The following is a 13,991-nucleotide window of genomic DNA, read 5'->3' on the forward strand; positions in this document are numbered from 1 at the left end:
GGGGGGGGGGGAGGGACTGGACTTACTGGTACATATCCAGTGAACCTTCTCTGGATGGTGAGGATCTTCTCTGAGTTTTGCTTCTCTCTAATACTCTCGTTGACGTGATCGGCCACCTCTGTGACCTTGACCAACGCATCCTCGATCACTTTATAATCGCTAAACTCCTTTGGTGTCAGTTTAATCAAGCTCTCCAACAACATCTTGTATCTCGGTATACGCTGCACCGGCATGATCAGCAACGACGTCAAGTCCAGTCCAAAGGCAGAGTCCACGCTTATTTTCTAAAGTTGAGTCGAGTCGTTGGATAAGTATGATTGATTGATTGATGGAATGAATGATTGACCGTGGCAAGACATACTTTGAGATATATGGCAAAGTCTTTGGACTCGGTGGTCTTCTCCTTTAGCTTGGCAATGGCCTTGTCGTAGTTGGAACAGTACTCTGTGTACATCTTGAGGTATGGTGCCAGTTTGAGGAAGATGTCGCCCATCTTCTTGTTGGTGGACCATGTTGTCATACGATCCTGGATCGATGTCAACAGTTCCCTATTGATCGTGAGCAAGTCCTCAATATGTCCGAATATCTGTTGTAATACCTTTATAGGTACTAATGGTGGTTGTATAGTTCGCAATGGTTTCAAGTAATACTATATATATATTCATTTGATTAGTTGATTGATTGAATGATGAGTTGATCCATTACAACAACATACATGTACTATAACTTCCAAGTTCCTAACATATATCACTTCTGTATCCAATATCTCCTTGGCAACCTTATCTCTGTTCTCATTTTGTATCACTGTTTGATATGTCACATGATTGATTGATTAGTTGATTGATTGAATAATTGATATTATTATCGATTGACCTACCTTGCTTCGCGTATCTCTTCCTAGTGATCCATGCTTTAATGGTGGAACCCAACAGTTCACGAGATTCATTCGTCAGCTGTACACCTTCTTCCATCATCTTGTATTATATATATATTTAAAGTATATGTATCTGTGTATAAATATTTGTTTGTTTAGTTGTTTGATTGATTGACCAGATTGACAAGATTGAGATAGATAGAGAATAGCTAAAAGGGAAAGTTATAGATTGGTCCTGTCTGTCCTGGTGAGTTGAGCGTGTGTGTGTGTGTTGTCGATGCGATCGATTGATTGTGTTTGACGTTTATGAGGTAATATCGTCTGTCTTTGTGTGTGTTTATGTTTGTTTGCGGATCGAGAAGATGAAGAACAATGTTATTATTATATGTTTGCGATAAATAATGATGTGTTGGGTAGAACAAGGTTTGTGGACTGATTGATTGGTTGATTGGTTGTGTTTGAGTGAGTGAGAGTGCACAACAAACAGATCTGAGCTCTCGAGGGAGTGAGAGAGACCACAAGACAAAGCCACAAGTCGAATTGTACAATCACAACACAAAGAGATACGAGTAAAGGAGGATGGCATCAACACAAAACAAAATTAGTTTGAGTATCGTGGCAGCCACCTTGGGACCCAGACACTCCATCAAATCAAAGATATTTCATGCGGATGGATGATTCGAATTCCGTTGTCGGGCTGCTACATTTGGCGAAACTTCTCACTTGTTTGTGATCATTCAATCATTAATTCAGACACTTGGAACAGACAGACACAAGTATATGTTTATTGGTCAATGATTGCTTTTGAACAAGTAGCAGTAATATAGAAGTAGTAGTAATAGAGGAGGAGGAGGAAGGAGAAGAAGAAGTATATTATGTAAGAGGTGTTACAATGAGAAGAGACTGATGATTGATTTCTTCCTGGGCTGTGCAATGACTGGTGATGGGGTCATTGAGATGTTGACACCAGCGTTGCCACCTTCAGTGGTGACACATGACACTATTGTTGGAGAGCTGGGAGGCTTGGCCTTCTGGAAAGGTGATCTTGTATGTGTTAATGTTGGTGTATGATGTGTAGGATACATTGAGGAGGATGCTGATGAAGATGATGCTTGGTTATCGTTATTTCCAATGTTATTATTATTAACATTGCTTATGTTGTTGTTGTTGTTATTATTGTTATTAATGTGATTGTGATTGTTGTTATGATTGATAAGGTTATTGTTATTGTTTGGATCGAGTAGAGTTGAACTGCTGACATTGGCTACGTTGTTTGAGCTGCTGCTGCTGCTCATGGTCATAGAGATTGGAGGAGGATTGGATATACCTCCACTGCTATTGAGGTTGAATGATGATGCTTTGGACAGTGATGGCGAGTTGTTTGAGGGTATCGATCGACCCGTGTATAAATATAGTGAACTGTCTTCGTAGTATTTATCATGGCGGACACCTGATCCACTGGCTCCAACGCCTCCGTCACCATTTGAGTTATTTAGACGCAACGAGTTGATGTCCACGCCTACGCCCGAGACCTTTGGTGTGGATGATGTATAGGTCGTTGTGATGTTTGGTGTGATTCCATTCTGTTTGAGCTGCTGGCGCAACTCAATGATCTCCTCTTCGAGTTGGGCATGGCGTCGTTCATGGCGTTCATTCTCCAACTCATACTCTTGCATTGTATTCTTCAAGTTATTGATCTCTTTATCCTTTTGTTCAATCGTTTGTCTCAAATCAAGATTCTCCTTCTCCAATCCATAAACAGTCATCTCCAATCCTCTCATCTTAAATACAGGTGATTGTAATGGATCCCTCTTATGTTGTTGATCCATCGCAGTATTATTAGTTGTGGCTGTTGTCGTTGCCATTTGATTATATATCTATGTACAATATAGGTATAATATATATTAAGGTATAAATATATATCTATCTCAATGAATGAATGTTAGTTAAGTAAAAGTTATTAGTTGTTAATTATCAATGTACATAATATTAAGTTGTTTAAATGTATTTCAATCAATCAGTTGGTGTGTTGTTGATGTTGGTGGTTGGGCTGCTTGTTGCTCTCTTGCTGACTGACTGACTGACTGACTGCTGAGGTGTGTGTAAGTGAGTGTGTTGTTGGAAGTGCTTCCTGCTACTCCCTCACCAATCCAATCCACAAGGAGATCAACCAACAACACAACAACCATTTTAAATGAGTGGCTCGATGATGACCACACTCAACTACACACACTCACACACACACACTGACCATCACCAAAGGAGGAAGATTAAGATTGAAGTAGTGTGTTGTGTGTTGTGTGTAGTCGAATGACCATGATGATGATGTCAATGAATGAGAATGAATGAACAAAAGTTGAGGATCTTATGGATGGATGGATGAATGAAAGGGTTTTAGATTGCCGCTTGGTCCGTCTTGGATGCATCCAGAATGTTGAGAATGTAGTTGAGTATTTGATCGTCTAGGCCAAGTGTGAACTCAATATGTCCACTCTTGCTCGCCTTTAGGAATGCAAACTCCGGATGGAACTTCTTCAATGTACTATAATGCTTGATAATATTGTGTGGCTCTATCAAGTTATCATTCAGTCCCATTATAAAGTGTACCGGTATATTGATCCTGTGGTGATGACATGTGATGTTAGTGACCGATCAATCAAATATAGTAACTACTACTACTTACACATCATAATGATCTAGGAAGTTAAGTGGATATGGCGTGCCATAAAGTTCCATGTTCTTCTGTTTGCCATAGTCGAATGCTTGAAACTTCTTGGCCTTTCTTATTTGGAAGAAGTGTCGATAGGTCTTTACAGAGGTGCCAGAGAATGTGTTGTAGGCCAAGTTATGTATCTTCTCCAATGGATGATTCTTCATCTCGCCACCCAACAAGAATCTCGACACCAAGTACACCATCAAGTCCTTTGTCGGTGTGTTACTCATCAAGTCATGATATATCTTGGCTGTGATCACACGTATCGTGTCTAAATGGAGATGATTGAATGAGTGAATGAATGGTGGATGAGTGAATGGCGCTCGTGGATACATACCTGAGGGGAACTTAAAGACGTATACTGGGAATATGGACACCCAGAGATTGATCAATGGGCCAAGGAAGTCGACAATCTTTGGCGCCTTCTCATGTACACCAGCTGGTGACAACAGGATTACTCTACTCAGGTGATGGCTCTTCTTCAATATGCCCATGAATACTATATACATTAGAATACATGCTGCGCCCATCTATATGAATGAATGAATGAATGAGTGAGTGAATGAATGAGAGTTGAGCTTGGACCTGGATTAAGTCCACTTACACTATGAGCAACAGCGCTAATATTGATATCATTGGCAGAGACTACATCATTGTTCTGAGTGGCCAACTCTTTGATCTTGACTTGACGTATGACTTGAATGAATGATGGGATGTCCTTGAAGGCATGCTCATTGACGGAGAAGTCCCAATATTGCTTGGCCGATATGTTGTGTTCAGTGTGGAGTCGCTCGCCATTGCCACGCAGATTGCCAAGGAATACGTCATAGCCTTGATCGTGGGCCGCGAATGCCAATGATTGAGTGGGTCCAGTGGCCACCCATGCAAAGCTATTATCAAACACTCCATGCTGTAGGTACAATATGTGTTTGGACTGCTTGTTGGGTATGCGTTCCAACAGCAGGATGTAGCCATCTTCAGTGGTCACGTGATATTGTTCATAAGGATAGCCAGCTTGTTCAACAATCTCCTTTACACTCCTCACATCCAACTCCTTGTCCGAGAATAATCTATTTGGAATATCCCTAACTCGCTTCCATCGATTGACCAACATATTGATCACACTGTTGCACATTGTGAATGGGAATGTGATCACCTTGACTGTTGATTGATTGAATGAGTGAGTGAGTGAGATTGATTGAGTGATTGAGTGAGCGTGGACCATTGAAGATACTTACAAATATAGTAGGGTAGGTATAGAGGGAAGGTGATAAGGAAGAAGATGAATGAGCGAATGCTGAATGATGCCAATGCATTGAGTGTGTTGGATATCTTCACTCTAAGATAATGGAAGAATCGATCGGAAAACAAAAGTATGTTTGTCCTCAAGTCCTGGATGTTGGATGATGTTAGGTCCTGATCAATTAGTCACAGTCACGTGGCTCGTGGAACATACCTCAAGGAATCCAGTTGTTATCTGCTCGTGATGATGTACTAGATCGCGATTGACATAGTATTGTCTCTTCTTCTTCTTGCCAGATCGTGGACGAGGTGTGATTGGCTCCATTGTATTCCTCTTTGAACTGGATGATGAGGGACGTAGGGAGCTGCTGAGGGTCTTCCTAAATACACTGTTGTTGTTGCTGCTGCTGCTGCCACTTCCACTGCCACTCAATCCACTGAGACTGCTCTGTGGAGACATGGCAGCATCGTTACTAATGGCGTATGATGAGGTCGATGGTGACATTGTCGGTGATCCACCATCAGGATCATTCAACAGTTGAACAAATGGTGTTGGTGTCTTTGTGTTGCCCTGTTGCTGCTGCTGTCCTTGTTGCTGCTGACCTTGCTGTTGCTGTTGTTGGAACTGTTGATAATGTTGTTGTTGTTGATGTTGATATTGTTGTAGTTGTTGCTGTTGTTGTTGCCGCTGTTGAATGTACAGTTGTGAGAGATGTGATTGATGTAGCGGTGATGATCTAGTCTTCTTGTATAATGATGATGATGATGAAGACGTTGACTTGTTCCTCTTCTTTATACGATGTCTTTGTTCCAAATAACTCTGATATCCTGGTTTATAGAATATACGCAAGAATGTAATCGTTGCCATATTGGCCAATTGAACACCGAGTTGCCATACTATATATATATATATATATATATATCGATTGATGAAGTAGTTAGTATCAATCGATGGTAACATGTCCATTCATTGATTGTCCGTCGTCGCCGTCATACCTTCTTGAAAGAATATCTTTAGTGATTCATTTAGAGATATTAGTGTCTTGTCGATATAGGATGTCAACACTGTTGATATCCACAATCTAATTCCAAACAACATGTTGTTGGCTGTTTTGTTGAGTAACTAAGTTGTCGTCTTTATCGTCTTTGTCGTTATGATTATATAAATATCTGGAGAAGTATGTCTGTATGTCTATATGTATATGTATGTATGAATGTAAGTATGTATTTATCTATCCTCCCATTATACACATTGTGAATGGATAATTGAATGAATGGGTGAATGTGAATGTGTCAGCTGACTTTGACCTTGAGTGAGCGTGTGAAAGGGTAACCTTTGTTTGAAATCGGCGGTGAATCTTCAACTTGGTGTGAACAACTCATTTATTTTAATTATCTCTATCTCGAGATTATTATAAATACAAACTAATAATAATAATAATAATACTTATTCAAGTTTAATGATTAGATCGTTGTACTCATATAATATGAAGTTTAGACTCCATTGAGTGCCACCACCATTGATTGGCGATGTAGTTGTTGTTGAAGGATGTTGAAGGTCATTTAGGAATTGTCCATACAGTGTATCAATGTTGTTTACATCTCCACCATCATTGAGTAATATACAATGGAAGTATGACTTCAATAATAATCTTTGTATAATATCATTGGTCGATGTCATTGCTGATGATGATGGCGATGAAGATGAAGATGATGATCCAGTATCAATGAATAATACATGAAAGTGTAACTTTCCATCTTTACGTTCGACCATTGGCTTGACCACATAAGTGTATCTCTCTCCATTACCTTTGTTCACAGCCTCATTGATCTCACCAATAATATGCTCTCCATTATGACCTTCCTTCAAATCAAACGCCTGTTCAATCGAGCTTCCAAAGTTAACTTGTATCTGATCGACCATCGATGTTGGCTTCACAAAGCTACATCCATCGTGAGTATATGTTAGTCCATGCGTTGATCAATCCTATCAATCAAACATACTCTTCCATTTTGTTTACGGCCTCGATGCTTAGTACTTGGCGATTTTGTAACCAGTGACGGATGAGAATGGTCGATCGCTGGATGTTGAGTGTGCGGAAACGGATGGTCTTGAGTGATCGATAGCTGCATGCCATGTGACATAGGGACAATCCGCATACTACTGCCATGTTGGTGAATATACTGATCGATGTCATCATCAATCCAACTGTTGTACCAATGGCCATGCCAGTCAGATATGCTGCCATACCCTGTGATTGATACTTGGCAGTGATATCTCCCAAGTTCTCCTTTAGTGCAAATGACTTGTTGAGTGATGCCCTTGTCGCGCCATAGATCAATCCAGCAATGCCCTTGGCCACATTAGACAACGAGGCCAACGGTAAGAAGTAGCCTGGGGCGAGTGGAGTGCATACCTCCATCTGATCGTTTGTTTGATTGAGTGAGTGGGATAGTTCCGGGGGCGGGGCGGGGGCAATGATAACTTACAAACACTCCAAGATTGTGGAGGAGGTCACCGCGGAACTTGAATCGCTTGAGGTCGTAGTCGAGGGAGGTACTGTAGCGGCTGGCGAATAGGACTAGGGCACTCGCACCTAGTCCGTCTTTGAGTACCCAGGAGATGGCGGCGGCAAAGGGTAGGGATGTGGAGAGTCCGACTCCAACCGACGTGAGCAATGCATGAGTGCTCAGCATGTAGGTCACTGAGCCAAGTGTGTTTTGAACAAAGACCCAACGTTGATATGAACCATAGTCGCTGGTGACCGAGTGCGGGTAACCCTTTGGCAAGAACAACATTGTGAATCTCTCCATCAACATTGTCGAAGATAGCTGGCCTTCATCATCCTTCACGATCACTCCATCATTGCCAACATGATGAGTACTATGTGGTACCATGTTCAATGATTGAGTTGACTTGTCCAGCACATAATGTTTCTTCAAAGTGCCCTGATGTATCTCCTTTATAGTACGTGTAGTAGTAGTGCTTGAGGAAGATGAGCCTAGGTATCTACATTGTGATGATCTTCCAACTTTATGATGTTGATGTATGAGTGAGTGAGATGAAGACCATGTTGATGATGTAGTCCATGATCTAACACTGGCACAGTGTTGGAGTTTGAATGAATTGAGTCTATACATCTCCAATGTTCACTCATACATCAGTCGAGTGAGTGATCATATAGTGTGATCAATTGACTTCTTCATCAGATCGATCAGTCGTTTTACAAATTAAACTTTGAAATTGATGTAAATTTGGATAAATAAATATACAAGATATAATAAGATTGATTGATTGATTGATTGATTGACTTGGAAAGAGATAATTAAAGATTTAATACAATTTAAGAAGGTTACATGGAAGTGAAACCCATAAATGTTGTCAATGAATTGTGGTGGAAAATGAAAAAACGAACGAATGTTATGGTTTAAGAGCTTCACCTTCGAAGAGGCATTGTTTCCTACTCTATGATCATAGCCTTCATAACAGGTGATAGAGTAGCTATTGCACTCTCCATGTTGACACCATTCACTCGCGATTCAATCTCAGCTGAATATTGTTATAATAGGAGTTACATCCTTCAATTCAATCAATCAATTAAATTAAAGACAAACATAATCCAAACTTTCAATCATCAATCTCATGATCATTGATCGATATATATTATATATATTATATGATTGTTTATTATTTCGAACTACTACTGCTGTTACTGTTGCTGTTGTCGCCGCCAGCGTCAGTTGGCGCACCACCTTTGCCTTGATTGTGTGATGGCTCAATGATTTTGTGATCGCGACTCGTTCGCATGTAGTTGACAAGTTGGTCATTGTATCCAAAGTATTCGTTGTTGAGAGGTGTTTGACGTTCTCTCCATACATGATCGCGTAGTATTGCATCGGCCTTCTCTCTTCTTCTCTTTTGTATCGACTCCAATTCCTTTGGTCTCTTTGCAGTTGATGTTATCGTCAACATTGTACAATCTCCAAAGTTCTCTGTCTCCACATCACAATGGAATCCACCGTATCGATAGTAGTTCCTAAGCATTCCTGATGGCGCTGGATGAATGATTGAGTGAGTGAATGAGCGATGTTTGTCGATTGAGGGACAGACTGATGACATACAATAGCAAGAGATGAATGCCTTTAGGAATGGAGTGCAAGAGATGTTCTGTGAAATGTTGGAGGGGAACTCGAATGATTCGCCCTTCCACACGTCATCCTTTGACATGTCAAAGACAGAGTTGGCCTGTCTAAGTGATACAGTATCAAAGTCAAATTGATTGGGAGGTATGAACAATACTTCATCATCTCTATAATATACACCTATCTCTTCTGAATTCTTAAGTGTCTCTGCCACTGATTGTTGCTGTTTCTTCAACTCAGTCGTTGTCTTTGTCGTCGTCGTCGGTTTATCATCCGAAAGTACAGAAGTGATTAAAGTATCATCTCTTGTGATTCCAATGTCAGTAACAATACTAGAGTGGTTATCTATATTATTATCTATGTTATTGTCTATGTTTGAGTCATTCATGGCTGATTGAACATGCAAGAGAATGAAGAGTTCTTGGACTCTTGAATCAAAATGAAGGGGAGACCCTTCAAAAAAGTTAAGTCTCGCTCAACTTTGAGAGATAATACATACTTATGACATCACCTACATCACTTACATCACTTATATCACTACCCAATACATTATTATTGAATATATATGATATACTTAATAATGATCAAGATGACAAATCATTGATGATTGATTTGTTGTGCCTAAGTTTAACATGTAGAAGTTTGAATGAACTGTTTACAAAGTATACATCGATACACAATCTTAGGTCAAATGGTACAGTCACCATTAGATGGTGTCACCAAACACAAACTATCAAACGTGGAACACTCGAGTCTAAAGTGGAGTCTATCGATCGATGGAGAGGCACTTCGCATGCCATATCGATCATCCATTTCATAGCACCATTCAATCAGGTCATCCAACCTGGATCATTGCCCGACTCAATCACAATCATGGACCTTGACAACACATTCGACCAACCACTGGACATTGGTGCATTGCCAAATTCACTGCGACACCTCCTGATCAGAGGTTCCTACTTATATGATTTGAAGCCTGGTGTGCTGCCACAGTCGTTGACAACGCTCGAGTGTCGTGGAGCGATCAATGTGGAGATCATGGAGGGATCACTTCCACAATCACTAGAAACACTGGTACTATGTGGATTCAACAGGGACATCACACCCGGACTGCTTCCAAAGTCCTTGACATATCTGATGCTGTCATCCTTTGATCATGAACTGCATCCTGGTTCGCTGTCATCATCACTTACCTCACTGACATTGGGCGATTCATTCAACAGAGTGATCCAGCGTGGTGTACTACTACCAGAATCACTTACTGAACTCTCATTCGAGTCAACATTCAATCAAACAATATTGCCAGACTCCCTTCCGTCATCACTCAACTCACTCAATCTCAGCTCCGACTTCAACCAACCATTATTGCCACGGGCGCTACCACATTCACTCAAGAGTCTATTATTTGCATTCAGCTACAACCAAGAGTTCAAGCCCAATGTGTTACCATCGTCGTTGACCGAACTATTCTTGGGCGAGTCATTCGATCGACCTCTCCCAGCTCATGTGCTCCCCTCGTCGCTGACCATGCTCACACTTCAATGTGAGAGGTATGAGCAGGAGTTGATCCTGCCACCATCTGTACATACACTGCACACATGCCAAGCAATCCCATCGCCATCAGTACCATCAGCACTCCAACGTCTCCAGATATATGGTGATGATCGTGACCTTGACCCTAGGATATTGCCACAATCAATCAGACATCTGCTTGTTGAAGGATGCCTGTTGCAACCTGGACCCCTGCCACCATCGATCACTCTATTGAACATATGCTCACATGAACCTATAACCTTTGATATTGGAAGTCTACCAGCATCGCTTACCACCTTGTTTGTGAACCGTACAACAACCGAGCCATTCTCAGTAGGCTGTCTTCCAACTCGTCTCACCACATTGAAGATTGTAGGTGGATGCAATCAACGAATGCTCCCTGGATACCTACCCCAGTCACTCACCAAGCTGGCCATTGGCAGCTCCCAATACAATCCATTCACGGATGGCAGTATCCCCGAATCACTAGTGGATCTCACATGTCGGAATTGGAACCTGGAGACTGGACAGGTGATTCGTGCAAGTTCACTCCAATCACTACAATCTAGTGTCGAATACACAAGTCATCTACCAGTCTCAATCAAGGACTTTCATATCCTCGAGTTAGTGGATAGATACAGTTTTGAAAAGGTCATCATCGGACTGCCATCAGACGTCAGACAGCTTCAAAAAGTGACAGTGCGCGTAAAAGATGAAGATACATTGTTCAGGCTGATGGTGGCCATTCCAAATGTCCAGGAGATAATAATGACGATGGGATTCTCTCAATGGCGTGTTAGGCCCATTGATCCAGCTAAAGGGTTGGCATTGATCATCGTAGAGGAAGAGTTCAAAGGTTATGGTGGCTATGTCCTATCATTCTCCATTAGAAACCAAGTACAACAACATCATCATCATAATCCGGGTGTAACACGTTGGGCCTTCATCAAACGATCAAACAAATAAACAAGGGCCTTCCTCTTGACTCAACCCTCGCCAACACTTCATTCGCACACTTTAGTGATTTTTGGTCTTTTCAAACGGAGCGAACCGAATCAAATTCATTCATTAATTCATTACATTATTATTTGTACATTCATACTTATACAACATACATATACAACACAAGAAAGAAGATGACAGAGAGAGAAGTACCAAGAGTCGCCGCAGCAACATATACTAAAGTTGAGTCTGTATGTTATCTCTCTCTCCTCTCACCCTTCCATCATTCCTGCAGTCACTAACATTCGTGTACATCACTCATTATGTCAACCTAGGTATCAGACAGACCAGACTGTGCAACATTTATATTCGTAGACGAAGATCATACACTGGGCAACTCACTACACTATGTACTAATGAAGAAGTATGTCGAATGATTGATTGATTGATTGATTGATCGATTATTGAATGAATGAATGAATGAACTAACATTCAATGGATGATGATGAACACTATCTCAGCCCTAAAGTAGACTTTTCAGGTTACAGTATTCCACATCCATCAGATAATAAGTTGAACCTACGTATACAGACAAAGGGCAACGTAACAGCACAGGAAGCCCTGGAAATGGGCCTGAAAGACATAAAGGACATTAGCAATCACATCCTGGACACATTCAACCAAGCCATTGACGAATAAAAAGATAGATAGATACAAAGACTTGGACTTAAGAGCACAACACAGTACAATGCTGCGACCGACGACGTTGTTGTACAACATACATACATACATCTTCAAGGATGACGAACTTTATTGGACGACTGGTGGCGACACGGATGAGGACGACGCACCATTGGCGACTGGAGTCATTTTAATCTCGATGCCGGCATGCTGCAGAGCATCCAGGGCCCATTGAGGACAGTCATTCTTTGGATATTGTACTGATATAAACTTGCGAACATACTCGGCGTGTCGGTTCTCGATGATTGATTGACGAATCTCGCGCATCAATCGCATCTGATAGGCCATGTTGTGATAGGTGAGTAGTTGACCGCCCACAGACTCCTTGCCCACGACCAAATGGATGTAGGCACGTGTGTAGTTCTTGCAGACCATGCAGTCGCAGTCCTCGTCCACAGGGCGGAAGTCCTCGGCGAACTCGCCCGACTTGAGATTGAGCGAGCCGGCCGTGACCAGCGCCGTGCCAAAGCGTGCGGTACGCGAGGGGAACACACAGTCAAACATGTCGACGCCCAGCGCCGAGCACACGACAAGATCCAGCGCGTAGCCGACACCCATGAGGTAGCGAGGCTTGTCGTTGGGCAGCTTGGCCGTGCACTGAGCCACGACGCGCCAGAAGATGTCCTTGCTCTCGCCTCCCGACAGGCCGCCGATGGCGTAGCCGGGGAACTCGCGCTGTATCAAGCCCTCCATGCAGATCTCGCGCAGCTTGGCGTCCAGGCCGCCCTGCACGATGCAAAAGATGTTCTGATCCTGTGGCCTCTCGTGAGCGTTAATGCATCGGTCGATCCAACGCAATGTACGGTACATGGCCTCTTCGACTCGCGGGCCGGTCGTGGTCGATGACACGACATCGTCCAGCGCCATCATGATGTCTGCTCCGATCGCGTTCTGAATCTGCATCGACAACTCTGGCGTCAGAGTCATTGTTGAGCCGTCGTGTGGCGATTGGAATTTGACGCCCTCCTCTGTGATCTCTGCGAGCGAGAGCAGCGACACCATTTGGAAGCCGCCCGAGTCTGTGAGCATCGCGCGTGGGTAGTTCATAAAGGTGGGAAGTCCGCCCACGCTCTTCATGACCTCGGGGCCGGGGCGATGTCCAAGATGATAGGTGTTGCCGAGGATCACGCCGGCATTCAAGTCGACGAGTTGTTGAGAGGTGAGGCCCTTGACTGTACCCTGTGTGCCGACGGGCATGAACATTGGAGTGGAGCATGTGTGGCGAGGCAGAGTGAGGTCTGCAGCTCTAGCCATACCAGACTGAGCAATTATATTGAATTTCAATGGAGGGTTATCCAGTTGAGGGTACTTTATACCTGCGAATACAATATTCTGAACATTGTTATCATCAATCTTTTGCTTTGGTGTATCAACTATATTTGATGTTATTGTAATGTTGCCACCACCTGATGTTGCAGAGCCATCCACTGTCATTGTATATGTTTAATGTAATGTTATATATATGAAGGTATTAATAATGTAATGAAATGAATGAAAGTCAAAGTTTGAGAAAGTAAAGAATCTGACAAGATTGACGAATTATTGGGATTGGACCAAGCCTCCAAGGGACAAGTTTTTATTTTTAAAGAGTCCCTTTTGGTTTCTAAACCAAAATTAAACAATATGAACAAATAATAAGATCTTTAAACAATAATAATAATAATAATGGGATATAAAAAATCAAACTATTAATACAGATAATAATAATTCAATCATTGTAACAAATCTAAATTGAATCCTCTTTTGGATTGTTGGGGGGTTTTTGAACAACATTCACTAAACTTGAGGGTTCATTCATTCATT

At 42.0% G+C, this 13,991-nt stretch overlaps 8 protein-coding genes across 8 annotated transcripts; 2 read left to right on the plus strand and 6 right to left on the minus strand.

The window, feature by feature from the left end:
- Positions 1-26: 26 nt before the first annotated feature.
- SAMD00019534_035290 (hypothetical protein) lies at positions 27-971 on the minus strand (the record flags this gene model as incomplete). Its single annotated transcript, XM_012904422.1, has 4 exons — positions 27-284; positions 362-649; positions 716-804; positions 878-971. Coding segments are annotated over 4 exons (729 nt in total), but the record flags the coding sequence as incomplete, so codon positions are not given.
- A 793-nt stretch (positions 972-1,764) lies between these two features.
- On the minus strand, positions 1,765-2,739 carry SAMD00019534_035310 (hypothetical protein; the record flags this gene model as incomplete). Its single annotated transcript, XM_012904423.1, has 1 exon — positions 1,765-2,739. A coding segment is annotated over one exon (975 nt), but the record flags the coding sequence as incomplete, so codon positions are not given.
- Positions 2,740-3,268: 529 nt separating this feature from the next.
- SAMD00019534_035320 (hypothetical protein) lies at positions 3,269-5,928 on the minus strand (the record flags this gene model as incomplete). The annotated part of the gene is made up of 7 exons (XM_012904424.1): positions 3,269-3,494; positions 3,558-3,858; positions 3,925-4,117; positions 4,192-4,748; positions 4,826-4,979; positions 5,044-5,726; positions 5,826-5,928. 7 exons carry the CDS (start codon positions 5,926-5,928, stop codon positions 3,269-3,271), a joined length of 2,217 nt encoding a protein of 738 aa, XP_012759878.1.
- A 348-nt stretch (positions 5,929-6,276) lies between these two features.
- SAMD00019534_035330 (hypothetical protein) lies at positions 6,277-7,727 on the minus strand (the record flags this gene model as incomplete). The annotated part of the gene is made up of 3 exons (XM_012904425.1): positions 6,277-6,772; positions 6,834-7,252; positions 7,320-7,727. The coding sequence occupies 3 exons, from the start codon at positions 7,725-7,727 to the stop codon at positions 6,277-6,279; spliced, it is 1,323 nt and encodes a 440-aa protein (XP_012759879.1).
- A 790-nt stretch (positions 7,728-8,517) lies between these two features.
- Positions 8,518-9,360, minus strand: SAMD00019534_035340 (hypothetical protein; the record flags this gene model as incomplete). The annotated part of the gene is made up of 2 exons (XM_012904426.1): positions 8,518-8,885; positions 8,952-9,360. The coding sequence occupies 2 exons, from the start codon at positions 9,358-9,360 to the stop codon at positions 8,518-8,520; spliced, it is 777 nt and encodes a 258-aa protein (XP_012759880.1).
- A 419-nt stretch (positions 9,361-9,779) lies between these two features.
- Positions 9,780-11,465, plus strand: SAMD00019534_035350 (hypothetical protein; the record flags this gene model as incomplete). The annotated part of the gene is made up of 1 exon (XM_012904427.1): positions 9,780-11,465. A coding segment is annotated over one exon (1,686 nt), but the record flags the coding sequence as incomplete, so codon positions are not given.
- Positions 11,466-11,641: 176 nt separating this feature from the next.
- On the plus strand, positions 11,642-12,143 carry SAMD00019534_035360 (hypothetical protein; the record flags this gene model as incomplete). The annotated part of the gene is made up of 3 exons (XM_012904428.1): positions 11,642-11,698; positions 11,783-11,871; positions 11,969-12,143. Coding segments are annotated over 3 exons (321 nt in total), but the record flags the coding sequence as incomplete, so codon positions are not given.
- A 114-nt stretch (positions 12,144-12,257) lies between these two features.
- Positions 12,258-13,622, minus strand: SAMD00019534_035370 (hypothetical protein; the record flags this gene model as incomplete). Its single annotated transcript, XM_012904429.1, has 1 exon — positions 12,258-13,622. One exon carries the CDS (start codon positions 13,620-13,622, stop codon positions 12,258-12,260), a length of 1,365 nt encoding a protein of 454 aa, XP_012759883.1.
- Positions 13,623-13,991: the final 369 nt, after the last annotated feature.

This window comes from Acytostelium subglobosum (genome assembly GCF_000787575.1).
Source record: "Acytostelium subglobosum LB1 DNA, scaffold: scaffold6, whole genome shotgun sequence".
In the NCBI taxonomy this organism is placed as follows: Eukaryota; Evosea; class Eumycetozoa; order Acytosteliales; family Acytosteliaceae; genus Acytostelium; species Acytostelium subglobosum.